We start from the raw sequence: 27,454 nt of genomic DNA on the forward strand, positions 1-27,454 counted from the left end.
ACAAGTGTCAGGAAATGTTTTAACTTATCTCCATTGTCAGCCATGCAAGCAAATGAAACCATTCTGAAAATGTGGTATGGTATTTATTAAAAGAAAAGGAATATAACTTGTTTGACACACAGCTGGGGAACAAAGACAATCAACTTTTTGTAAACTTCATTTACAGTACTAGTCAGAGGTTTGGACACCTACTCATTCCAGAGTTTTTATTTGTACTATTTTCTACATTGTAGAATAATAGTGAAGACATCAAAACTATGAAATAACACATATGGAATCATGTAGTAAACAAAAGTGTAAAACAAATAAATCTATTTTATATTAGAGATTCTACAAATTAGCCACCCTTTGCCTTGATGACAACTTTGCACACTCTTGGCATTCTCTCATCCAGCTTCATGAGGTAGTCCCCTGGAATGCATTTCAATTAACAGGTGAGCCTTGTTAAAAGTTCATTTGTGTAACAGCTGTCGTCGGTGGAAGAAGGTGAGGACCCAGGTGCAGCGTGGTAAGTGTTCATGATATTTAATAATAATCAAAACTGAACACTGAATAACAAAACAACAAAGAAACAACCGAAAACAGTTCTGTCTGGTGCATACACACAAAGACTGAAAATAACCACCCACAAAACCCAACAGAAAACAGGCTACCTAAATATAGTTCCCAATCAGGGACAACGATTGACAGCTGCCTCTGATTGAGAACCATATCAGGCCAAACACAGAAATAGAAAATCATAGAAAAACTAACATAGACAACCCACCCAACTCACGCCCTGACCATACTAAAACAAAAGACAAAACAAAGGAACTAAGGTCAGAACGTGACAATTTGTGGAATTTCTTCCCTTCTTAATGTGTTTGAGCTAATCAGTTGTGTTGTGACAAGGTAGTGGTGGTATAGAGAAGATGGTCTTTTACCAAACAGAGCTAAGTCCATATCATGGCAAGAACAGCTCAAATAAGCAAAGAGAAAACGACAGTCCATCATTACTTTAAGACATCAAGGTCAGTCAAAGCGGAACATTTCAAGAACATTTCTTCAAGTGCAGTCAGAAACCATCTAGCGCTATGATGAAACTGGCTCTCACGAGGACCGCTACAGGAAAGGAAGACCCAGAGTTGCCTCTGCTGCAGCGGATAGCTTCATTGAGTTAACAGCCTCAGAAGTTGCAGCCCAAATAAATGCTTCAGAGTTCAAGTAACAGACAGATCTCAACATCAACTGTTCAGAGGAGACTGCGTGAATCAGTCATTCATGGTCGAATTGCTGCAAATCACTACTAAAAAGACACTAATAAGAAGAGTTGCTTGGGCCAAGAAACACAAGCAATGGACATTAGACTGGTGGAAAGCTATCCTGTGGTCTGATGAGTCCAAATTAGATTTTTGGTTCCAACCACCGTGTCTTTGTGAGACGCAGAGTAGGTGAATGAATGATCTCCGCATGTGTGATTCCCACCGTGAAGCATGGAGGAGGAGGTGTGATGGTGCTTTGCTGGTGACAATGTCTAGAATTCAAGGCACACTTAACCAGCATGGCTACCACAGCATTCAGTGATACGCCATCCCATATGGTTTGCACTTAGTGGGACTAACATTTGTTTTTCAACAGGACAATGACCCAACACACCTCCAGGCTGTGTAAGGGCTATTTGACCAAGAAGGAGAGTGATGTCGTACTGCATCAGATGACCTGGCCTCCACAATTACCCGACCTCAACCCTACAGAGATGGTTTGGGGTGAGTTGGACCGCAGAGTGAAGGAAAAGCAGCCAACAAGTGCTCAGCATATGTGGGAACTCCTTCAAGACTGTTGGAAAAGCATTCCAGGTGAAGCTGGTTGAGAGAACACTAAGAGTGTGCAAAGCTGTCATCAAGGCAAAGGGTGGCTACTTTGAAGAATCTAAAATAAACAAATCAAAATACATTTTATAACACTTTTTTGGTTACTATGTGATTCCATGTGTCATTTCATAGTTTTGATTTCTTTAATGTAAAAAATAGTCAAAGTAAAGAAAAACCCTTGAATGAGTAGCTGTGTTCAAACTTTTGACTGGTACTGTGTGAGAGAGCGAGAGAGAGCAAGAGATAGATAGATCACACACACCCACACTATTTCAGGTAACTATTGCATACTACATGCATTATAGCTGATTAACATTCAGAGGTCTTTCTCTTAGGTTTTAAAGGCATGTACATATAAGTAGAGGTATTAGTATGCATATTACATGGTGTGTAGAAGGTAGCAGGTAGTGTTGATTGAGCTGCTTGAGAGAATATTCATTCAAGTACAGTAGTCCTGATAGACTACATGACCAAAAGTATGTGGACACTTGCTTGTCAAACATCTCATTCCAAAATCATGGGCATTAATATGAAGTTGGTCTCCCCTTTGCTGTTATAATAGCTTCCACGCTTCTGGGAAGGCTATCCACTAGATGTTGGAACATTGCTGCGGGGACTTGCTTCCATTCAGCCACAAGAGCATTAGTGAGGTCGAGCACTGATGTTGGGCGATAAGGCCTGGCTTGCAGTCAGCGTTCCAATTCATCCCAAAGGTGTTCAATGGGGTTGAGGTCAGGGCTCTGTGCAGGCCAGTCAAATTCCTCACACCGATCTCAACAAACCATTTCTCTATGGGTGCATTGTCATGCTGAAACAGGAAAGGGCCTGCCCCAAACTGTTGCCACAAAGTTGGAAGCACAAAATGATCTAAAATGTAATTCTATGCTGTAGCGGTAAGATTTCCCTTCATTGGAACTAAAGGGCCTAGCCCGAACCATGAAAAACATCCCCAGACCATTATTCCTCCTCCACCAAACTTTACGGTTGGCACTATGCATTGGGGCAGGTAGCGTTCTCCTGGCATCCGCCAAACCCAGATTCCTCTGTCGGACTGCCAGATGGTGAAGCATGATTCGTCACTCCAGAGAATGCTCTAGAGTCCTATGGCGGCAAGCTTTACACCACTCCAGCCGACGCTTGGCATTGTGCATGGTGATCTTAGGCTTGTCTGTGGCTGCTCGGCATGGAAACCCATTTCAAGAAGCTGCCGACGAACAGTTCTTGTGCTGACGTTATGTCCTGAAGCAGTTTGGAACTCGGTAGTGAGTGTTGCAACCGAGGACAGACAATGTTTTACACGCTTCGGCGGTCCCGTTCTGCAGGGCAGAAATTTGACGAACTGACTTGTTGGAAAGGTGGCATCCTATGATAGTGCCACGTTGAAAGTCACTGAGCTCTTCAGTAAGGCCATTCTATTGCCAATGTTTGTCTATGGAGATTGCATGGCCCCCCTAGCTCTGACAGCTCATTAGAGGAACATTTTTACTTTCTATGCCTGTGATATGTGGTTGTCCCACCTAGCTATCTTAAGATGAATGCACTAACCTTTAGTCACTCTGCATAAGTGCATCTGCTAAATGACAAAAATGTCAATGTAAAATGTGTGGCTGAAATAGCCGAATCCACTAATTTGAAGGGGTGTCCACATACTTTTGTATATATAGTGTATATCTGTGTGAGAGTAAGTTAATTATGACTCTGTGCGTGTATACAATGTATGTGTGTACACTGGGTGGTTATTCTCTCCAGGAGAGGAAGTAGAGCTGGCCCAGTGCATCGCCACACACCAGTTCACTGGAGCAGTGTGGGTTCACCTCCAAGACCAGAACAGGACCCGCACACACAAACACACCCACCTGTGCAGAAACACAGAGAGGTAGTGTAAGCGTGCGCGCGCACACACACACACACACACACACACACACACACACACACACACACACACACACACACACACACACACACACACACACACACACACACACACACACACACACACACACACACACACACACACACACACACAGCATTACTGTGACTATTCATCTGTTCTTTGTGAAATGATTTGAGTGCGTGAAAGAGTTAGAATGACATGCACCTGTTTCTTGGTGTTTCTGTCCCACATTTTGACCGTTCTGTCATGGGACGCCGAGATGATAGTGCTGTTGGTGAGTCTCAGAACACTGATCCTGTCACTGTGTGCCTAGGGAAAATCCATCAAAATTATCATAGAAAAATAAGACAACAGTTTCCTCTTCAAGACAGTCACCATCAGAGAAAAGGGGAGAGATCTTACAGGTTTCCTGCTGCTCCAGGAGTTCGTATTTGGTGGCTGGTTGAACCACATATTCCCCTTGGAATCTCCACACACCACCAACTCTGGAGACAGGACACAAATTACAGTGCAGTTAATAAATTATTAATTTACAGATGATTCACAAGTAGTATCAAAATTAATATGAGTATGTGAGTGTCATTGTACTGCAGTGCAGCTACCTCTCTCCACAGTCACAGCAGTTATCCAGCCACCTTTTCCACCACAAGTCTCCTCCATTTCTAGCTCAATTTTACCACATGATGACTGCAGGTCAGTCTTTGGGCCCATGGCATACTAGGGAAGGCAGATAGATTATAATATGGTCCTACCAATAGAACTCTTATTAAAACAATCTAAAACAGCAGCAGTGTTGTCATTGATGATGATTATGTCGGTGATGGTGGTAAACTTACCATGAAGCCAAGCACAATCTGTCCTTTCTTTTCGCCCACCAGCCAAGTGCTTTTTTCATCATTGGCCACCATCCCAAGAATGTGTGTGTTATCCTTCCAACTGCAATTTATGTACATTTCAAGTCAGTATTTTTCATCTAATAATGTGTATACCATAAGTGAGTGAGTGAGCGAGCGCTTTACTTGTCAATCTCTCTATCAGCGTCAGCGAGGACATTGATGATATTTCCATCCTCACAGGTTCCCAGCAGGATGGAGCAGTAGTACAGGTGCATCACTGGGGTAGGCACTGAGTATGTGGACACCTTCAACAGACTAGGGACAAAAGGATGACAGTCTTTGCCGGCATGCAATGCAGGAGAACAAGAACAAATGTTGACTAAACTTTAATCCATGTACTACTGAAAATTTTACAAATTTGCAACCAGCAGATATTGCCTGAATCAATCTCTTACAAATGCCAAATTGGGCCTATAGCAACCGTCGCCATAGTGTGAAAACTTGACATATAATGGCCAAGAGCTGACCTTGCAGCGTTGTGCTGAGGATTCCACTCCACCTTCCACACTGACACAGAGCGTTGCCTGCATCCCACAGCAAACTGGTCATCAGGCATGGAGCATATCGCTGTTACACTACTGTCAGACACCTGAGCGACACAAGCAAATCAAAGATAAATCAACTTTGCTCTATTAGTCATTGAGAGAATCACAATAACACTACAAGGTGCTGAATGGTTGGCACTGTATGGAGATACCTTTTTGTGGCCAACTGCAGAATTGTGTTTCCATAGCTCCACTCTGCCAGACTCATAGCCAGACAGTAGCAAATCCCCACTCTGGCAGAAGGACAGAGCGGTAACAGTGCCCCTCCGGTTGAGAGGACTCTCTGGAGGAAAAAATAAAGAGGGGAAATTAATCAATAAAACAAGTATAGAAATGGGAGGATTGGTTTAGGTTGATAAATGTGTTACCCATTGCTGCAGCAACGCTCCAAGACCTCAATGACCGATCTTGAGACACAGTGAGGAATGCCGGGACTCCTTCCTGCTTTGAGACTGCTCCATGTATCCCTCCGCTGTGGCCCTGCAAGGTGCTGTGATGCTGTACCTAGAATTAGGWGGCAAAGAGACAATCAGACCAAGCACCACTGCATATTGATACATGTATCTTATTCAAATCAACCTAAATCCTAGAAATTACAAGCAAATTGCATTAATCCCACCTGGAAGGGGTGCCACAGCTTCACTGTGCCATCATCAGACGCCGTAGCAACCACCATATCCTCCTGCTTAGTCTCCTTGGTCTTGTCTGAATATAAAACATTTAGGAACAATAAATGACCACAATGGTATGTGTATCATAGTATTTTTTTAAAAGGGGAATAATATTAATATGTTTAAGTATTTAGTAAATATGCAGTACCTGGGTCAGGTATCACAGAGCAGTGGTGTATGCGTGACCTGTGAGCTGAGATCCTGCTGATTTCCATCCCTGAATCCCATTTCCACACGTGCAGCTCCCCCTCGGCACAGCCTGCTATCACAAATTCTCCCTGCAGACCCCCCAAGACAACACAAACATCATCAAGACAAAATGGAAACACCATCACAACTTACAGTGCCTCATTACATATAGACACCACAATTTTGCCGTGATGACAGACTTTTTCCCCCCTCAACACCTTCTCCATTAACACTACAGTTTAAAGCCATCCATCCAGTACCATTTTAGAGAGGTCCACACTGCCCCCTATTGTTAGACTCACCAGGCAGCAGACTGCACTGAGGGAGGATCTCGCCAGGATCTCTCTCACACTGCGACCTTTCTGTAGGTCCCACATACGGATCTTGCAGTCACTGGAACAGCTCACCTGAGAGACAAACAGACAGTAAGTTACTTGGGTTTAATTCAGAAGTCTCTTTCTAGTTGAAATGGGAATTATCATCAGAAAAAAACAGGCAACAAAAGGACAAAGTCATAGAAGAAAAAAACACTATACAGACACTCACCACACAGTTTGGGCCCCAGACACAGCCAGTTATCCAGTCTCCATGGCAGTGTGGTAGAGACTGAATGAGAGTAGGAGGAGAGGAACTGGCGTTCCACACCATTAGAACCTGAAAAGAAAGTCACATTATCACTACAACTGTCACAAGTAACAGACAGCTCTTAATATTCTTGGTTGTTTTCATCAACAACATCCCCACTATTCACAATAAACGTAAAATTGCAACACACCAACTAATCTCTCGTGGACTGACTATGTAAACAACTGGTACCGTAGATCTGTTATGACACAATGGGATGCATGAGATAACGAGCAGCATTAGTTTCAGTGCTTGGGTTTTTTGTCAATGGTTTGTGGCGAAATCCTGCACGGAGCCTTCACCGTGCGCTGCCACTTTAAGAGCGCATGAGCAGTAAGGAAGGAGGAGATAAAGATGGCTCGTTCAGCTCTTTGAGGAGGACCTCTTGGGTGGCTCGACAGTTTGATTGTGTGTGCTATGCTGCAGAAGTGTTGTTTGTTTTCAGCGTTTGTAGTTGATAAAGTATTTAACTCAATCATCGGTGTGATCGAGCTACGTCGTGGTTGTTTTCGTTTGGAACCACGCCGGTTATGGATCGCATGGATTAGTAGCAACATTGTTGCGAAGCTTAAACATAGAAACCAACGGACAGTCAGACAGTACACCGGCACGCCTGAAGACCACAGCTAAAATCTCTCGTTCTCTTTCATCTATCGTTCCAGTTCTTTACCCTGCAACAGACTCTCTATTTTTCAAATGCACTTCCCATTGAAGTTCATTAGAGCTGGACTATTATTGCCCTGCCAGAAGTATTTGGGTGGACATTTTAGTTAAAAGGGAGGTTGCTTGCAAGTTGAGTATTGTTAGTTGAACTGTATTGAGGTGGTGTGTACTAATGACATGTGACTGAGAAGATTGTGGACATTTTTAAGGCCTTTGTTGTGTCTATGAACACCCCCCACATTCATACCCTCTGCACTCATCCACTGGAAGATAATACAGATTATTGCAAATCCTCTGTTGATGACTGGGTTCTTTCTTGTATGAAGATGCTGTTAATTAATAAATTGCTCTGCCATTATTATTATATGAGGTATTCTTGGTGGGGTTACCCCTGTGGTGTGATGTGGGTTTTATAGGGTGTGTATTCTCTTTTCTCTCCACTGGCTATCTGGTAAACAGGCTACACTCTAGGCAATCTCTTCTGCTGATGTGTGTGGGTCTGGTAGTGGTACTCTCTCTATTCTACTCTTTTCCTTTCGGCATGGTTAATACCTGCCTGGCGCCCGAACAAAATCTTTCTTTACCCCTCTCTAATAAATACCGCTACAGGTTATTTGGACAAAACACGATTTCACAGGTGTTCGCAACTTTCACATTTCTGAAGGGGACATTTGGCCCATAGACTTGCCCGTAACTTGCAAAGAGAGCGGGTGGAGCTCTTAGTTCCGATCCTCATTCTCCCTCTTCCTTTAACACGTATGGACTCAGAACTTAAATCGAGCATCTGACCACTTTAGTTCTGGGTTAACTGAGATTACACACCAACCGAAACTCATATGAACACTCTTTAAACCTATACCTGATCTTTTCCACCAGACAGCAACTCCTCCCCAGTTAGACTGAAGGCCAGGCAGGTGACCCCTCCACTGTGACCTCTCAGGACAGAGATCACACTGGGGTCAACCCAGGGGTCAGAGGTCAAGTCCTTCACTGCCCACAGAGCAATGGAGCAGTCATCTGAGGAAAGCGATGGAGAAAGTTAGCAAATTGTTAATAAAATGATTAGATTAATTAGTGATTAGTACAAAATGAGTTTACTATTGTTCAACTGAGTGTTTAAGTTATTGGTCTGACCTGAGGCAGAGGCCAGATAAGAGGAGTTTTGTGCCAGGGCCAGGATGGGGCCTTGTTGCACCCCAAAACATCCCAGCAGCACCATGCCTGCCTTCTCCTCCTCCTCCTGTCTCCACACCCTCAGCCGCTGGTCCCCGCCCCCAGACACCAGCAGCTCAGGTTCGTCTGCAGCCAGCCACATCAGGCAGAGGATAGACACCCGCAGGTCCTTGCTAGCCCATGTCCTCTCACCTGCAAAATAGGGTTGGGGTGTGTTAAGTGATTCATTCAATTTATTCATTTCCTTGGCTTGCAGAGTTGTGTTTGTTGGCAAACCTAAAACCATATACCTGATTCAAGACTGAAGAGCTTCAACCCATCACCATGGTAACCCACTGCAGCATAACCACCAGCGACAGCCACACATAGAGCAGCGGGCTCCGTGGTTGACATCTTCTTTCCCTTCTGAATAACAGACTCCTGTCAAGGCAAACAAAGTGATTTTTGAGATTCCAAGTGACAGAAATGGAAATTGAGGAACTTCTGAAACATGAGTGGAACAGCATACCTTGGATTCTCCAAATACATTCACAGAGCGACCCAGACCACCTGACCATAACTGGACCTGTGGAGGAAGGGGGGACAGGCAAATAAGGAACCTCTCAAAGTGTGTGTGTGCATATGGTAAGATCTCAATTGCTTACTCCTCGCATCCGCTCTCCTCATCTCCTCAAAACCCATTGGATGAGAAATGGGTTTTGAAACTTCTCCTGGGTTTTGACAAGGAGAGGATGCAAGGAGTATGCAATTGAGATCTTCCCTGTGTGTGTGTAGGTAAACCATCCTTCTCACCGTGCGGTCAGATCCAGCACTCAGAAGTACTGTCCCTCCCAGCAGGAAGGTGAGCACCTCTGTAGATCCGCTGTGAGCCTGGTAGCGCCCCACACAGGTAGAAGCTGGAACTGACCACATCCTCACCTCTCCAGACAGACAGCCAGAGCATAGCAGAGAAGAGGAGGGAGAGAAAGACAGACTGCGTACTGACGTCTGATGACCAGAGAGAGTCTGGAAGGGAGGAAGGATGAAAGAAAGGTTGTTTTAAAACAACGAGCGAATAAAACATTTAACAGTGTGACATCTCTCGCTGCAATATGGTCCTTCATTCGACTCACCGTAACTTCACCCTTCAGCCAGTTCCAGAGACGCACAGCCCCATCCCAACCCCCAGCTGCCACAAGATGACCTTCGGGGTCAAAGGTCACACAGTTCAGAGGGCTAGTGCTGGAGAGGGCTGTGACCAGACTGCCCTTTGGAGATGACCACACCTGTGGAGAATAACATTGATAACATCAACGTTCAAATGAATGGCTGAAGTAATAATCAGAGCGACTGGCATAGTCTTGATGTGAGACTCACTTTAAGGCTTAAGTCCAGAGACACAGTTGCAAGGTGCTTCCTGTCTGCACTGATGTCACTTCCTGTTATTCTGTTTGAGTGGCCATTGATGAGGGCAGTTCTAGAAAGACAAGACAGTTGACCATTTTGTATGTCTGCAAGATTTGGAATTTCGTAATCCCATATTGGCCTTGGGAACTTTTTTTTTACTCCAAGCATTGTCTCACCTGCAGCCATTCTCAACATCCCACAATTCAATCTGTCCATCAAATGAAGTAGTTCCCATAAGCCCCTCCCTCAGGAAGACACATCCTGAGATTCCGTCACAGCTGCTCACCAGTGACCTCACTTCCTGTTAACAGTCAAGGTAAAATGGACTTAGATACAAAGATGGAGCATTTGAAAGATATTACTGTCATATTTTAGTGCTGATGGTGGCATATAGTCAGTAGTAAGTCCTTTCCTAGTCTGATAGGTCAGTGGCATATTGTTGTTATGAAAAGAGAGCAGGAGTTTACCTGTCCAGTCTCGGTGTGGACGAGGTGGAGGGTGCCCTGTCCAGTCCCTACTGCCATGACCCCACCCCCTGGACTCACAACCACACAGGTGGGCTCAGAGGAGAAGGTGCAGACCAGCTTACTGTGGTAACAGAGGACACCAGCATCACTAAGATAACAATATAACTAACTCACTGAGGTAGGGAACACAGAGGTCAATATGGTCTAACTGTAAAAATCAGATTAGCTACCTGGTTTCCGTCTGGGTATGTTGTTCATTGTTCAGCCACCTCATCACATGCACCCCTTTCCCCATCATGCCTTGTGCCCATACATGGGCGTCAGTGTGGTTGGGCTCGTTGAGAGCTTGCTGCAGAAACAGGGCTGGCCATGAGGACAGGATGGGAGCATGGCGCTTCAGGAACCCGACACAATCTGTCAGACCGGTCTGGTCTTCAGAGGAAAAAGGAGAGGAAGACTCAACTCTGGGCTTTCTGTCTGAGGAACAGATTCTAGAGACTTTTCTATGCAGGTAACCGGTAAAAAGGGATCAATTATTTTACCTAAAGTGTCCCATGAACCAATACCTTCCGACTCAAACCTCTTGCCTGCAGTGAAGAGAATAATAAAAGTGGAAGTAGAGTAGACTAAAAGTTACTAGATAACCTAACACCCATCATCAAATGAAGTACTTCCATTTCTCCAGAGAGGTGACTTACCAAACAAGCTGTAGGTCTCCAGGAGGTGGTGCAGGAGGCCATGGCGCACGTTGGCAAACAGGAAATTATAACTAGAGAGCAGGCAATGCAGCGCCTCCCACTGGCCACTTCTCATCTGACCAAAGACAACCAAGTGTTAAGGTGTGGTCAGTGACACAGAGGTCAACTGGGAGAGAGGTTAAAAGCTAGAGGAAGTGTCACTGACCAGGTGGAATGGCAGGTTCAAGATGGAACTGGCCTCACAGTGAAGAAATGTACATGTTCCCTGAGGATCTGCCAGCACCCAAAGATGGGCTGAGAGAGAAATAAACAAATCCTTGTGTATCCATGTTTGATTATATACAGATGTAAGCAGGGAATTTGTGTGTAGGATCTTTATAATAGTAGCTACCTGCCAACAGGATATGAGCCCTGGTCCAGTCAGCCTCTCCTGGTAGGAGGAGCTCTTTTTTAAAGGCCAGCTTGACCTCGGGATTGGTCAGTGCCAGGAGGTCATCCGGGCCGTAACAGTGGGATGGATCAATCAGGCTGCAGAACAACAAAGAGATGGACTGTTTTAACGTTCAATTCCTTACAACAGCGCATTCCATGAGAGGGAGTGAACACTTCTGGGAGAAGGGTAGAGAATTGAACATCAGCCAATATTAGTTTGATTGCCTCATCAACCCAAGTCTGACCTCCAACTGCCCATCATTTGACACAGTCTCATACCTCTGTAGACTCCGCACCATGTGGGAGAAGGTTGCCATTGGGACACGCTTTATGGGCTTTCTGGCCAAGTGCAGCATATCCTGCCATGTTGCCTTCTCACCTCCAGAGGTCAGGCCATTGCACATGTTCAGTATGGCATATAGGTCTCTCTCCCTCAGGCCTGCAATGGAACCAGGGGGGAATTGTCATGACATGTCACAGAGCACCATTGCTGAGTGAGATGATTAAACGTGATTAGTAAGTAGGGTATGAATATTAGTGAGTGGTAGATTTTAGCCACTGGAGTCACTTGAGCAGATCTAAATGTTGGTCCACACCACCATCAGCCACCAGGTAAGGAGTGCATGTCCAAATTAGGTTTTGGGTAACATATAGGACGTACAGTTGAAGTCAAAAGATTACATACACTTAGGTTGGAGTCATTAAAACTCCTTTTTTCAACCACTCCAAAAATGTCTAGTTAACAAACTATAGTTTTGGCAAGTCGGTTAGGACATCTACTTTGTGCATGACAAGTCATTTTTCCAACAATTGTTTACAGACAGATTATTTCACTTATAATTCACTGCATCACAATTCCAGTGGGTCAGAAGTTTACATACACTAAGTTGACTGTGCCTTTCAACAGCTTGGAAAATTCCAGAAAGCGAAGTCATGGCTTTAGAATCTTCTGATAGACATCATTTGAGTCAATTGGAGGTGTACCTGTGAATGTATTTCAAGGCCTATCTTCAAACTCAGTGCCTCTTTGCTTGACATCATGGGAAAATCAAGAGAAATCAGCAAAGACCTCAGAAAGACAATTGTAGACCTCCACAAGTCTGGTTCATCCTTGAGAGCAATTTCCAAATGCCTGAAGGTACCACGTTCATCTGTACAAACAATAGTACGCAAGTATAAACACCATGGGAACCATGCAGCCGTCATACCGCTTAGAGAGAACGCATTGTGTCTCCTAGAGATGAACGTAGTTTGGTGTGAAAAGTGCAAATCAAATCCCAGAACAACAGCAAAGGACCTTATGAAGATGCTGGAGAAAGCAGGTACAAAAGTATCTATATCCACAGTGAAATGAGTCCTATAATCGACATAACTGAAAGCCCGCTCAGCAAGCAAAACCGGCATTAAAAAAAGCCAGACTACGGTTTGCAACTGCACATGGGGACAAAGATCGTACTTTTGGAGAAATGTCCTCTGGTCTGATGAAACAAAAATAGAACTGTTTGGCCATAATGACCATTGTTATGTTTGGAGGAAAAAGAGGGAGGCTTGCAAGCCGAAGAACACCATCCCACCGTGAAGCACGGGTGGCAGCATCATGTTGTGGGGGTGCTTTGCTGCAGGAGGAACTGGTGCACTTCACAAAATAGATGGCATCATGAGGCAGGAAAATGATGTGGATATATTGAAGCAACATCTCAAGACATCAGTCAGGAAGTTAAAGCTTGGTTGCAAATGGGTCTTCCAAATGAACAATGACCCAAAGTATACTTCCAAAGATGTGGCAAAATGGCTTAAGGACAACAAAGTCAAGGTATTGGAGTGGCCATCACAAAGCCCTGACCTCAATCCTATAGGACATTTGTGGGCAGAACTAAAAAAGCGTGTGTGAGCAAGGAGGCCTACAAACCTGACTCAGTTACACCAGCTCTGTCAGGAGGAATGGGCCAAAATTCACCCACCTTATTGTGGGAAGCTTGTGGAAGGCTACCCGAAATATTTGACCCAAGTTAAACAATTTAAAGGCAATGCTACCAAATACTAATTGAGTGTATGTAAACTTCTGACCCACTGGGAATGTGATGAAAGAAATAAAAGCTGAAATAAGTAATTCTCTCTACTATTATTCTAACATTTCACATTCTTAAAATAAAGTGGTGATCCTAACTGACCTAAGACAGGGAATTTTTACTAGGATTAAATGTCAAGAATTGTGAAAAACTGAGTTTAAATGTATTTGGCTAAGGTAAACTTCTGACTTCAACCGTGTGTGTTGAAAAGACAGTGGATGCAGTTAGTGAATAAGGTGGTTTTGAAGTGCCCTGGCTCTCACCGGTGCTGCTGACAGTCAAGGRGGCCAACGCCCAGCCCAGTCCCACTTCTCTGTACTGGGACTGCAGTCTGCTCAGGCTGTGCTGCACCAGCTCACTCAGAGACGGAGGAAGAGCCTGGAGGCTCTCCTTCATCTGTAACACAAACACTTACTCATCATCTGACACAGATCATCATGACTATGGGTCGGGTCAATGTGACATGCATGATGTCTGACCTTTTCAAAAGAGGCAAAGTTCCTCAGGTCCTCACAGGCCAGGTGTAGATAAAGTGGACTCACTGCTCCCTTCTTCATCAGAAGGGTCTGAAGCTATACAGGTACACAGAGACAATAGTTAATTAATGGTGACAAGATTATACAGAGCAGGTCATACTATTCACAACACTGTTAGTAGGCTTTTCAGAGTGATGATATGGGGTCCCATGTGGCTCAGTTGGTAGAGCATGGTGCTTGCAACACCAGGGTTGTGGGTTTGATTACCACGGGAGACCAGTACAAAAGTGTATCCACTCACTACTGTAAGTTGCTCTGGATAAGAGCAGCTGCTAAATTACTAAAATGTAAAGATAATAACCTGATTATTGAAAGCTGAGTCACTAAGCTTCTTCCCGTAAATGCCAAGTTCCTTCTGAACTATCTCCTTTCTGTCCGGCAAAGAAAGCTGTCCTAAAGGAAACAATAAGGCCCGTTTCCTCTTGGCGAGGACTTGCAGCAGGGCCGAAGTGGAGGTGACACTCAGCACCAAAGACACACCCTGTCAGAAGAACACAACAAAAGAAAGAGTAGAAGTTTTGTATGCGTTATGTTAAATCCTATACTATATGATACTACATCACCATTAGTGGAGGCTGCTGAGGGGAGGATGGCTCATAATGTCTGGAATGGAGCGAACAGAATGGCATCAAACACATGGTGGAATGTTATCAAACACAGCTGATGCCTGCCGGACCGTCCATTAATTCACGGTACTCCATTCTGTTTATTTGTGTTTTATCTGTCGGCTCTGTGTTTTAACTCAGGCTCTGTGTGTAGTTAATCCGACCCTCTCTGCCTAGTCGTCGCCATTTTTACCTGCTGTTGCTGTGTTAGCTGACTAGCTGCTGTTCTCACCTGTTGTTTTAGCTAGCTCTCCCAATCAAGACCTGCAATCACTTTATGCCTTACTGTATGTCTCTCTCAAAAATCAATATGCCTTGTATACTGTTGTTCAGGCTAGTTATCATTGTTTTGGTTTGCAATGGACCCCGTAGTTCCACTCTCCGTACCTCTGATACCTCCTTTGTCCCACCCCCCACACATGCGGTGACCTCACCCATTGAGACCAGCATGTCCAGAGATACAACCTCTCTTATCATCACCCAGTGCCTGGGCTTGCCTCCGCTGTACCCGTGCCCCACCATACCCCTGTCTGCACATTATGCCCAGAATCTATTCTACCACGGCCATAAATCTGCTCCTTTTATTCCTTGTCCCCAACGCTCTAGGCGACCAGTTTTGATAGCCTTTAACCGCACCCTCATCCTACTACTCCTCTGTTCCTCGGGTGATGTGGAGGTAAACCCAGGCCCTGCATGTCCCCAGGCACCCTCATTTGTTGACTTCTGTGATCGAAAAAGCCTTGGTTTCATGCATGTCAACATCAGAAGCCTCCTCCCTAAGTTTGTCTTACTCACCGCTTTAGCACACTCTGCCAACCCTGATGTCCTTGCCGTGTCTGAATCCTGGCTTAGGAAGGCCACCAAAAATTCTGAGATTTCCATACCCAACTATAACACTTTCCGTCAAGATAGAACTGCCAAAGGGGGAGGAGTTGCAATCTACTGCAGAGATAGCCTGCAAAGTTCTGTCATACTTTCCAGGTCTATGCCCAAACAGTTCGAACTTCTAATTTTAAAAATGAATCTCTCCAGAAATAAGTCTCTCACTGTTGCCGCCTGCTACCGACCCCCCTCAGCTCCCAGCTGTGCCCTGGACACCATCTGTGAATTGATCGCTCCCCATCTAGCTTCAGAGTTAGTTCTGTTAGGTGACCTAAACTGGGATATGCTTAACACCCCGGCCGTCCTACAATCTAAGCTAGATGCCCTCAATCTCACACAAATAATCAAGGAAACTACCAGGTACAACTCCACCCTAATAGACATTATCCTGACCAACTTGCCCTCCAAATACACCTCTGCTGTCTTCAATCAAGATCTCAGCGATCACTGCCTCATTGCCTGTATCCGCTACGGGTCCGCGGTCAAACGACCACCCCTCATCACTGTCAAACGCTCCCTAAAACACTTCTGCGAGCAGGCCTTTCTCATCGGTATATAGCCCACCCAATTTACCTACCTCACCCCCCATACTGCTTTTATTTACTTTTCTGCTCTTTTGCACACCAGTATCTCTACTTGCACATGATCATCTGATGATTTATCACTCCAGTGTTAATCTGCTAAATTGTAATTATTCGATTTATTGCCTACCTCCTCATGCCTTTTGCACACATTGTATATAGATTCTCTTTTTTTCTACCATGTTATTGACTTGTTTATTGTTTACTCCATGTGTAACTCTGTGTTGTTGTCTGTTCACACTGCTATGCTTCATCTTGGCCAGGTCGCAGTTGCAAATGAGAACTTGTTCTCAACTAGCCTACCTGGTTAAATAAAGATGAAATAAAAATAAAAATAAATAAAAAATAAAAAAGCATGGTTTCCAATTCCACTCCAGCATTACCACGAGCCCGTCCTCCCCAATTAAGGTGCCATCAACCTCCTGTGGTCACCATGTACACAGAAACTGAAAACGTCTGTGTACATTTAGGCTAAGTTTCTGACCTGAGGAAGGTGCTGTGGTATCCAATCAGAGGTCAGCTGTCCTGTACCATCCTGCACATGCTCTGCCCCATCAACTAGCAGGGCCAGTGATTGGTCCTTCCTGGTGTCACTCAACTGGGAGTGGAATTCTGTCAGCAGATCTCTATGATAAAACAGATATGGTTGGATTAGTCTTGAGCAGCATTGGCCCTTCCTATTGACTCAAGAACATTTATTGGCAGGGTCATTGAAAGGCCATTTGACAAAATCTGGATAAAATGTTTGCTGTCTGCACTCACTTATAAGAGGAAGGGAGAGGCAAGTCTTCTTTTTCATTGCCTCTCCATAACCACTGTACAAGGCAGCGTAGAAGATTTTCCACAGTGCATGCTGATTGGGTAGCAGCAGTGGAGTAGGAGATGACATCACCTCTAGGGGTTTTCTGGGACTTGGTAGGAGTTCTTAGGGCGTTCGCCAGAGCAGCCTGTGTGAAGGGAGGAGACAATTTATGAGAAAAACCTTACAGAAACCGGGTAGGACTCAAATATGAATATCGTTATACTGAGCGAATAAATGGTTTGTGTATCTCTGCTAAAGCTGCTGCTATGGTTTACCATGAAGACAGTCTTGCCCTCTCCTGGAGCTCCCTCCAGCAGCACCATTCCTCCTTTGAGCTGAGCCTCCTGCACCTTCCCCACCGCCCCAGAGAGCAGCTTGGCACGGCCAAAGAACTGCCGCTGCAAGGCGCCCTGGTGCACTTCTTGCTRTGACAGATCTGACCTGGAATCACTTTCATCCGTTTTCTGTCAGAGAAACAACATCAATACAATGATTGGTGGAAGTGGAACCCAAAATGGCTTCAATGTTAAGTTGTCTGTCATTTTTAAAGTCTCTGACCTCCACAAACTGCTTCAACAGTGCCCCCCAAAGGTCCTCCAGCACCACCTTCCCAAACTCCTCCAGGCCTTTCACATAGGGCTTCCCATCCACAACACCACCCCACTCACAGGGGTAACTGAGACAGAGAGAGACAGACAGAGCCCATGAGACCAATAATCTTAATAAAGCTACTTCAAGACAATGTGTAAGGAACAAAAACTGAGCTCACTTTTCTGTGACTTTCGCTTCACTATCCACTATTCTTCTTTTCAGGTCAGCCATCTTACATTCAGCCTCCTTGGACTCAGGAGCAAAGTCTGACCTCCACGCCACAGGAACAGACCTGAGAAATCAGGAAACAAACATTGTACGATGATAATTAACATTATATTATTTAATATTCAAATGCATACAGTCATAATTTTATTGTTCATATGAATCATTGGCAGATGAACGATTGGACAAATTAGTATTTTTCAAGGTGTGAACCTGGATAAGTGAAGTGGACTGATTTGATAGTGTACCTAGACAGATGGGGTGTCCTGAAGTAGCAAAACATGCGATTCTGAGCTGTGTCTGGATGAAGGGCCTGGAACTGTCGAATCTCCATCTCGGTGATGGACAACCCTGATGGAGCAGAATCCAGCTGTAGAGAAGGATAACCAAATCATGAAATATCTTTATCTTATTAAGCATATCTTCTGACTAGATGTGGCTGCAAATAAAACTTCTCTCCTGATAGAAAACATGACATTTTGTGCAACCAGACAGCTTAGTAGGACTAAGAAAGAGAGAGATGGAAAGAAAGATAGCCTCTTGAGAAGGCAAGCCTTACCCAGCTGTATTGTGGAAGGTCTGGTAGGGATGGACGGGGAGGCAGCAGTCCATATCGCTCTCCCAGAATGCCTAGCAGCAGTTGGCTACGGCACACCTCTGAGAGGCAGAGCTCCACGACACGCCCAGTCTCCTCCTCGGTCACCCCCCAGCGCAGTTCCACCTCCTGCAGGTAGAGGCAGTGTGGCGCCGCACGACGCCGGAGCTCAGGGAAAACACTGCGCACCAGAACATCTCTCTCAGCGTGCATATCTCTGAACGTGGAGGAGACAAACACACGCACGCCTTGCCATCTAAAAAGAGACAGGTAGGACAGAGAGCAAAGTCAGTGATGCAAGAGGAGAGAAAAGAGTAATGCTCAGTTTGTTTCGTGTTCGTTCAGCTCTGTGGTTCTCTTGGTAACCCTATGGCTACCCTATGTTGTCAGAGACAGCCCAATCATCAAGTATGGATAATCATGGACAACCAAACCAGTTTTGAAGGAAACGTATTCAACCTGCCCTGCCACAGTACCTCAGCTTTGGAGTGGCAGGAAGTGGGGTGACGGCAGCTTCTCGCTCAGCCTCTTTAGCACCCCCCTGTGGCGGGATAATGTGATGCAGCTTGTCTATGTGCTCCACGTGATCCAGCAGTCTAGACGAGCCTCTTTCAGCCACAAACCTGTAGAGTTAAACAAACACTTCAGAGACACCATGCCACAAATGTCTGTGTGTGTGTGTGTGTGTGTGTGTGTGTGTGTGGTGTGTGTGTGTGTGTGTGTGTGTGTGTGTGTGTGTGTGTGTGTGTGTGTCAGAGACAAGAGGGTGAATGAGAAGAAAGCTTGCCTGAGGATCTGCTCGCTGAAGCCTTGGAGTACCACACAGTTCCTGTCTGTGGATTGGTCTATCGTCCTGCAACAGACAGAGGCAGGACATACACGGTGAAGGTTGTAGCTGTTAACACACTGGGGATATAGAACATGGACTGAAAATGCTCCTTCCAGGAAAGAAAGCGAGCAGGGTGACTACATGGTCTTATAGAAAAGGTAGTTTCTCATAGAATAGTAAATGTATGGAGACAGCCCACCGCTTGCTCTCTCCTACGTGGCAGAGATATGCTGCTGCTCAGCACACAGAAAAGCACCCCCTACCCTTTCCCAAAGAAGATTTTCACTATGAGGGCGTTGTTGTTCACATCCTTCCTGTATCGGTCAAGCGCTATGTCCATGTTATTATCCAAGTAACGATCCCCCAGCACGATGATATTGTCCACCTGAGAATGAAGACGGGAAGGTCACGACTCAAAGTACAATTAAGTCAAATGGAGCCCTGAAAACAATCCAAAATGTGCAAATAAACACACCTTGTTTTTCTGCGTCATCTCTCTGGTCATGAAAGAAGAGAATGTTTCATGCTTGTCATAGGCATTTTGAGCCTCCTGTAAGAGAAATTATTCGTTCTACTATCAATCTCCAGTACATCAGACTAAATATTCACGTCAGTTTATTTAAAAGGACTTCACAGCGATGGCGTTATGTTGGAAGTGTATTGATACCGTTACAAATGTGTGTAGATAGACATGAGGGAAAGGAAGTGACAGCCTCACCTCTACCTGCTTCATCACATGCCTGACATTATCCAACAGCACGTCCGACTTGAGCTCTACTTCTGCACAACCCCACAAGCAAAAGTGGATCAGCTGGGGATGCTCAGCGCTGTGGGCTATCATCAGTGACAGTAACACTGCCACCTCCTGCATCTGAGGAAATACACAAATCAGCAGGGTCGGTAATAAGCACAGATTACAGCTGCTAGGCGTTGTAGAGTGTGGCCCCATCTAGAAAAAAATCCCTAGCCCCTACTCACTAGGCACTTGTCTGGGAGGACTGGACAAGACTAAGCAATATGGAGAAAATGTGACATAGCATGTCTGAGGGAAGGGTGAAGCTGCTACCATACTCACTATACTTCCCCATTTKTTTTAGATCTACACAAGTGCGTAGAGGGTAGAGGCTAGGGGTTGTTTCTGGTCAGGGACGTAGTGTGTTGAGGGTTCTTACAGAGGGTGTGAGTTTCTCTTCCTTAGCTTCATCTAATTTCTCTGCCTCTACGTCAGGCGGGCAGCAGAAGTCCTGAGTGGCGCTCCAGGTGTCGTCCTCACCCATGTTACCAGCGAACAAGATCACGGTGCGACCAGGGAGGGGTGGCACGTTGTAACGGCACGAGATCTGCACTGCTGTTTCCAGAGCCTTGCGGTACTGCTCCAGAAGGGCCTGCGAATACAGTCTCTGGCTGTGGACACACACGCACTTCAGGGTGCATCCTCCTTACTCAGTCTAAACATACATCTAATTACTATCACGCAAACACAGTAATGCAGATTTTAATTTTACAGTTTTCCTCTGGACTTCCTCTACCTGATAAATATTCATTATCAAATCTCCCATGTCTCTTGGTTTCCCTGTCTGGATCACCTGATTCCTCTCCCAGGTGAATACCCGGTGTTGCTGTCTGTACCTGGCTTTCTTCAACTGACTCTTCTTCATGTTGTAGATGCGGTAGACAAAGGGCACACCTAACGCCACCCTCAGCCTCTTCTGCCCAGCCGTCTCCCAATCCAGACTACTGAGGCGCTTGCTCTTAGGCATCTTCTTCAGAATGCCCCTGAGGATCTCCTTAGAGCTGGAGACCGCGTTCGCTGATGCACGGGCTAAAAGAGGGAGGTAAAGCTTTGTCCGACAACATCAATTGTAGACTTCTCCAAACTAGAATGTATTGATGTTGTTAAGAGTGTATGTTTGTGTGAAAGATACTAACCCATGTTGTTGAGCTCCATTATGACCTTATAGGCGGAGAGGAAACGGAAGGGAAACTGTCTGCTCTGAATCACTGCTTTCTGTAACAACACCAGTGTTTTATTGGGATATGGGTGTTAATGTAAACATGCTGTATTCCCTACTGCAATTAACTTTTATTTGATCCTCCGCTAGACTTGCATCCTAGTGGTCAAAATCTACATGGATGTTGGACATGTGCTGACAATATATTTCTTATTTGTCCAATGATTTATTCTGCCGATTGCTTGAACATATTATAAAACAAGTGGGAATTTWAAAAAAAACGATTATTCATGGTTACTCACCCTGAAGGTCAGTCTTCCCAGAATCTTCTGATGATGCCGCTGACTGATGCCCTGGGTTATCATATTCCTCAAGTTCCTCAGCATTGCCATGAAGGGCAGAGAGTTACTGTCTGTAAAATAAATAAGGACAGCATTATAACAATATTACAGCCACAATCTGCAGCATTGATTCACTGTGACAGTGTGTGTGTCAAATCAAATTTCATTGGTCACATACATAATGGTTAGCAGATGTTAATGCGAGTAGTGAAATACTTGTGTGTGTGTGTTTTTTAACGATACCTATCAGTTTCTCCCAGGTGGAGGCTTTGTTTCCCTCTTGGCTGAGTTTGCGTTCCCATGTGTCTGGCTGTTTGAGCTTCATGCGCTGCCCTGCCCGCTCCCTGTCCCACACCCCACTGAGCCCACTGCGGGAGAACGCCTTGGGGTCACCAGGGTACCTGAAACACACATACAAAGCACAGTATTGAGATTGTATACAGCTCAGAAAAGTAAAAAAATGTTAGCTAATAGATCTTTGGATCTGTAAAATAGAAAAACATCTGTGAACTTCGGTGTTTGGTATACAGTACCGCTTTCCCAGTATGGCCAGGACATGCTGAGCAGGCTCTTTGATGTGGAGCCTCTTAATCATCTTCTTCAGACTGAACTCACTCTGCTTCTTATCCACCACTGGTCTCTCCTTCATTTTCAACTGCAAACATTTACATTATAGTAATTTAGCAGACACTCTTATCCGGAGCAACTTATAGTTCATGCAAAATCTTAAAATAGCTAGGGGGGGTGCTGTGGGTTTATATATTTTCAGAAGATGGGTAAGGCTATGGACTGCTGTCCTAGCTTCATAATCTCCTAGCTTCAAACAGAGATATCACACACACACAGTATAGGCTACATATCAACATTTCCCAAGACATCACAACAGCTAAAAGAGATTATTAGCATGCTAGAGAACACAAGACTGTACACACAAAATACGACACAATATATACAAACAAAATACGTTTCCATCCAAGTTTTATGCGAGTAAAGTCATACTGTCGAAAAAAACATTTTTTTAAATAAATGCTGGCAGGTAATTTATTTGTTCGACATGGTGGGATCTTCTTGTGTCAGTAAAATGTATTTAGCAAGAAAATGGCAGTGGAAACAGCTTTATGCGCATATAGTGATATAATAACCATTATATCGATATAAACTTGTAATCACGCGATGATATGGTGTGTGGTTCATTTATTTAATCTGTAGCCTAATAAACCTCCCACTACGACTCAGTTTATTGCAGTTTATTAGGCTACAGATTAAATAAATAAACTTCAAAGGGTGGCAAAAGTGCACAGCGATGAGCATGATGCTCCTTTCCACTAAATATCGAGGGTCTGATTCTAGTGACATGATGATCAATGCTTAAAAATATGAATCTTATCCATAATAATTTCATCATCTAGACTAGCCTACCCGCTCTGTATCTGCCAGCTGTTGTTGGCTAGAGTGCACATGCCAAGAATGTGCTATTTAACAACATACTGTGACAAAACTAATCGCTAGAGTTGAAAATGCATTAAAACACATTTTTATTCAGTACATGAAAACTGTGTGCACCAAGTCATCATGCACAGATTGTTATCCGCCAACAGGTCTGTTRGGTGGAAACACCACTAGTGGGAAATTTAGTATTTTTCTAGAATATTCACATGAAAATCTGTCGCCAATAGGATAGAAACCTAGCTCCACACTCACATATTTCTGCAGATTGGTGGCATCACTTCCAAGCATGTTGGCCCATTTTTCCAACTGCTGAGTGGATGGTTTCTGTGATGGAGAGAAAGAGAGAGAAGATGGAGAAGAGAAAAAACAAGGTGTATGTGTGTGTGTGTGTACACACGCTTGCCGTACCTTGCCTTTGGGTCTAGAGCAACTGTGTTTGCAGCGATGTTTGCGTGTGTTGTATTTGGCCAGCTGATACTCGTTGAACTGCTTGAACTTGTCTCCCAGGGCTTTCTTCAGACAGGTGGGTAAAGAGTGGCCAAAACACTGAAGATGACATCACAGTGGAATGGTTAGGAGAGATATTCAGTAGATCGGGCTGAGCAAAGCACTGCACAGAATCCCTGATCTACAAATCAGCTTGCCTCCCAAACAACTACTCATTAAGCGATCAAGACGAGCAAACATGTGCAGTACCTTACTGAGTCTGTGTGTGTGACACACCTTGTGACACACACAGAGACCGAGAGAGACAGAGAGAGAGAAACATGTGTAGTACCTTACCGAGTCTGTCACATGTAGAGAGAGAGAGACAAACATGTGCAGTACCTTACTGAGTCTGTCACATGTAGAGAGAGAGAGACAAACAAAGAGCAGTTGAGATTAGTAAGAGATTCACTGACATTGACCAAGACTCACCGTGCTGTAGAGTCTCACCACTTCCAGCCAATCAGAGGGTAGCTGCACAGCTGCACAGAAGTACCTACGCACGTGTGGCTTAGTGGTGGGCAGATGGGCAGCAAGAGCCAAAAGGAAGTTAGCTGTGATACGGATGTTCAACTCCTGTCTGGTGTAAACTGCAACCTAAAGGGGAATAGGAAAATATGGTAAAATAGGATAACTGTTTAATGCACCCGAAAAGCCAGAGGACCCTAGTTGGACATCACCAAGAGAGGTTCTCCAGAAACACACACCTTGAGGAGAAACTGGGGATCGTCGTTAGAGATGGCTTTGGACAAGTTCTGGATCCTTTTCCAGACACTTTCCTCTACATCCCAGTCCTTCTGACCGGGAGCAGTGCTCTTATTCACCAGAGAACAGCACACCTCGTTCAGCAGAAGGTACTGATTGAAGGGAAAGTGTGAGGAAAATAAATTATGGGGTAGAAAGAGAGCAGGAAAGGGGAGGGAGAATGGTTTTGAGGTTCAGGTTGATGTTGAGATACATGGTTTTCTGTGCGAGACTAAATGCAGAATCTACTCCCTCACCTTTTTGTCTTTCAGTTCTTCCTCCAGTTCATCTTTCCCCCTCTCCATCTCACCAAACTCCTGTTCCCCAAATGGCATGGTTTGGTCCAACTTCTCTTCATCCAATACCATGTCCAGGACAGGCATCTCTGTGGATTCCTCAGTCTCCTCAGCCATGAGGCTGTCCTGGTCAGAATCCTACCATTTCATAAGGAGGAAAGAAAACACTTTCAATGACAACAAAATGTGCCTGGATTGGAAGGGACCTTGTGCAAACTACATCACAAAAAGCCTGAATGAAAAGGATGCATTGTGCCATATACCACAGTCATCTCTTCATAGGAGGACAGCACATCCTCAGAGGCAGGCTGCCTAATTCTTCCTTCTCCCCCCATCCGCTCTTCTACATTCAGAACCGGAGGGGGGAGAAAACAGGTAGGAGGCAGGACACGAGTAGAGGGTGCCAGGGTTGAAGAGAACAGAGGGGTGAGGGGGGAGGGAGAGGGGAGAGAGAGGGAATGAGGGAAGAGTAGTGAATCCTTCTTTAGGAATTTGTTCTCTGTGCTGAGGAGTGGAGAGGTGAGGAGGGGGGAGGTAAGACAGGGAGAAGTGAGGGAGGAGGTGGTAGTGGAGAGGAGGGAGGAGGTGGTGGAGGTGAGCCTGGAGGGCTGGAGAGAGGGGCAGGAGGAGGGCTGGGATACTGGTCCAGAGAATCCCTGAGGCAGCACAGATGCATGGATCAGGCATCTGTTCTCCATGCTCTGGCCAAGGTAGTTAGAGTAGAGCCCCCCTGATGCAGCCTGCTGGTCCTGGGCCCCATGAGGCTGGAGCAAAGTCAGCACCTTCATCTCTGCTGGAAGACAGGTCAATAGACTGTCAGGCAAATATTCACTCAGCACAGGGAGGGTCCTTTTTACAGTACATCTAGGACAGCGTTTCCCAAACTCAGTCCTCGGGACCCCAAGAGGTGCACCGTTTGGTTTTTGCCCTAACACTACACAGCTGTTTCAAATAATCAAAACTTTATGATTAGTTGAATCAGCTGTGTTGTGCTAGGGCAAAAAAACTAAACGTGCACCCCTAGGGGTCCCGAGGAGAGTTTGAGAAACACAGCTCTAGGACAAACAGATTACACAGTACCTCAAGGTAAGAATGTCATTGTACTGTTTTACACCTATTGTAACCTGTGCACGTGGAAAGTAAACTTTGAAACTCGACTGACTACGTTTGTTAGAGATAAGCAGTTCATCCGCATTCTAGCCAGGTCTTATTTAAACAGTCAACGGTAAAACATACAAAAGGGCATTCATGTGTTTGGGTGGGTCGCTTGTATGACAAAGAGAGTGGTAAAAAAGAACAAAGTTCACTCGACACACAAAGATTGTCTTGTGCTTTAGATATGACTGGCTCATTAAAATGAATGACAAATCCAGAACCATGCACCAATGCTGTTCTGTCCATGTCCAGAACACCAGACTGAAGTGGTGCTTGTACACAATGATAGATTGGTACAGTACTGCCTAGTTCTGGTCCAGGGCGTTAGGGACGCGCACTAACGCCCTTGACCAGAAGTATAGCGCATCAATGTTCTTCCTACAAATATAATAACACAGAAACACGAATGTCCAGACTAGAATACATTGTGCCCATAGAACAATATTGTGGGAACTGCACAGGGATGAAAGTCTAAAAGCAGGTAGTAATCAAAAGGCACATTGAAGTAGCTAGGCTACCCAGATTTACAAGTACTTTGAATGGGCGTGACTGTAGCTAAGTCTTCCGAAAGTCACAAATAGGGACGCAAACTTACCTAATAAGTAGCGGGACAACTACTGGCTAACACTTCTCAAATAATTCTATATGTGTTCAGTTTCCAAATCACTGGTTCAGAGCAGCAAGATGAAATATTATTTCCGCATACGTCTACGCCATGTAGCTGTCTGTCAGACGAGCGCACAGTCTATACATCTATCCTCTACGGACACCGTAGGAGATCATATGATCAGGCGCTCCTCCCCTTCGTTTGTTTTCGCGGAAGTAAAAACTATCAATGTGGTAGCTAGCTAACTAACGTTTGTCTTTCCGACTGAAAATTATCTTTAGAAACATAACACTAGTCAGATAAAATGTTGTTCCAGGAGAATATGACTAATTGTGTTACTTTTCAAACCAAATTAAGCTCAGTTATGGATGTGTTGGCCAAAACTGCGGTGGCAGAAATAAGTAAAATGTTCGATGATGGGTTTGCTGTTTTACGCTTGGAAATGTGCCGAAGAGAAAATGAAATTGAAGCATTGAAAAGACAATTATTGTTTATGGAGAACGAACGGCAAACGACGAGGTCCAAAGCGCAAGAAGCAGGCTGTTCTACATGCTCGTCGTCTTCTAGCAGAACGGAGGAGGGACAGGGTGAGCCACCTCCGGCTTACTGTACTCATAGAAATATAATTCTGAAATATTTTGCGTAAATCTCAACTCAAAGGTCAATTATACAAAAATATATCAAATGCAGTAGGATTGAATCCTTTAGCACAATGCCTAACTACTGTAGCTAGGTTTCAGTTGTATTGTTTACTTTGTTAAATTGTGCAGTGCTCTCAAGTTTGATTTTGACATACCGGTAACGTTATGCTTCTGACAATTCATTAAAACCTCCACTTTCAGGGTCCAAGGGGTCTGATGAGGATGCTAGTGAAAGGACTTCGTTTGAGCAGAACGCAGAGAAAAATGACCAACTGGATCGAAATAGACCACAGCCACATGCAGAAGAAGTAGAGGGGCTTGATGAACAGTACAGGTCTGGCCACAGAGAGAAGGGTAGTGGACTAGAGTTAGTGAAAAGAGAGCAAGCGGAGGAGTATGATATTTCACAACAATCATCAGGAAGTGAACATGGCACAGAGAGTTCAGATCATGAGGAAACTGAGTTTGCTGTGGATGAGAGAGAGAGTCAGCTCTGGGCATCTTTAACAGAGCGCAACTGTGACTTGGAGGATCCAGATTACCATAAGTGCACAGAACAATATCCACTGGATCAAGATAC

General features: G+C 44.8%; 2 protein-coding genes across 4 annotated transcripts in view; one reads left to right on the plus strand and one right to left on the minus strand.

Annotated features, from left to right (window-relative positions):
* Positions 1 to 27,454, plus strand: part of LOC111956639 (actin-binding protein IPP) — a 390,618-nt gene that overhangs the window by 318,133 nt on the left and 45,031 nt on the right. The gene's annotated exons all lie outside the window — the stretch shown is intronic.
* Positions 68 to 26,817, minus strand: tep1 (telomerase-associated protein 1). 3 transcript variants are annotated; one of them, XM_023977115.2, is made up of 56 exons: positions 26,222 to 26,817; positions 24,735 to 25,261; positions 24,433 to 24,609; positions 24,139 to 24,288; positions 23,864 to 24,028; positions 23,354 to 23,491; positions 23,198 to 23,269; positions 22,030 to 22,151; positions 21,740 to 21,897; positions 21,458 to 21,567; positions 21,133 to 21,211; positions 20,833 to 21,025; positions 20,376 to 20,607; positions 19,922 to 20,074; positions 19,679 to 19,753; positions 19,467 to 19,588; positions 19,162 to 19,227; positions 18,851 to 18,997; positions 18,339 to 18,630; positions 18,028 to 18,149; positions 17,733 to 17,846; positions 17,522 to 17,639; positions 17,239 to 17,427; positions 16,924 to 17,108; positions 16,646 to 16,787; positions 14,395 to 14,574; positions 14,037 to 14,129; positions 13,821 to 13,953; positions 11,768 to 11,927; positions 11,448 to 11,584; positions 11,262 to 11,350; positions 11,057 to 11,171; positions 10,901 to 10,945; positions 10,589 to 10,790; positions 10,359 to 10,479; positions 10,068 to 10,192; positions 9,862 to 9,961; positions 9,618 to 9,770; positions 9,298 to 9,510; positions 9,014 to 9,070; positions 8,796 to 8,925; positions 8,467 to 8,697; positions 8,192 to 8,349; positions 6,592 to 6,699; positions 6,348 to 6,452; positions 6,005 to 6,134; positions 5,805 to 5,890; positions 5,554 to 5,689; positions 5,338 to 5,468; positions 5,108 to 5,229; positions 4,764 to 4,895; positions 4,581 to 4,680; positions 4,347 to 4,461; positions 4,147 to 4,229; positions 3,949 to 4,053; positions 68 to 3,706 (listed from the first exon to the last, which is right to left on the minus strand). In XM_023977115.2, the coding sequence occupies exons 2-56, from the start codon at positions 25,257 to 25,259 to the stop codon at positions 3,587 to 3,589; spliced, it is 7,761 nt and encodes a 2,586-aa protein (XP_023832883.1). In that variant the 5' UTR covers positions 25,260 to 25,261; positions 26,222 to 26,817; the 3' UTR covers positions 68 to 3,586. The 3 variants fall into 3 exon arrangements, with proteins under 3 accessions (XP_023832883.1, XP_023832884.1, XP_023832885.1); XM_023977116.2 differs by having other exon boundaries at positions 24,735 to 25,264; XM_023977117.2 differs by lacking the exon at positions 10,901 to 10,945.

The sequence above is a fragment of the Salvelinus sp. IW2-2015 genome, linkage group LG32 (assembly GCF_002910315.2).
Source record: "Salvelinus sp. IW2-2015 linkage group LG32, ASM291031v2, whole genome shotgun sequence".
Lineage (NCBI taxonomy): Eukaryota > Metazoa > Chordata > Actinopteri > Salmoniformes > Salmonidae > Salvelinus > Salvelinus sp. IW2-2015.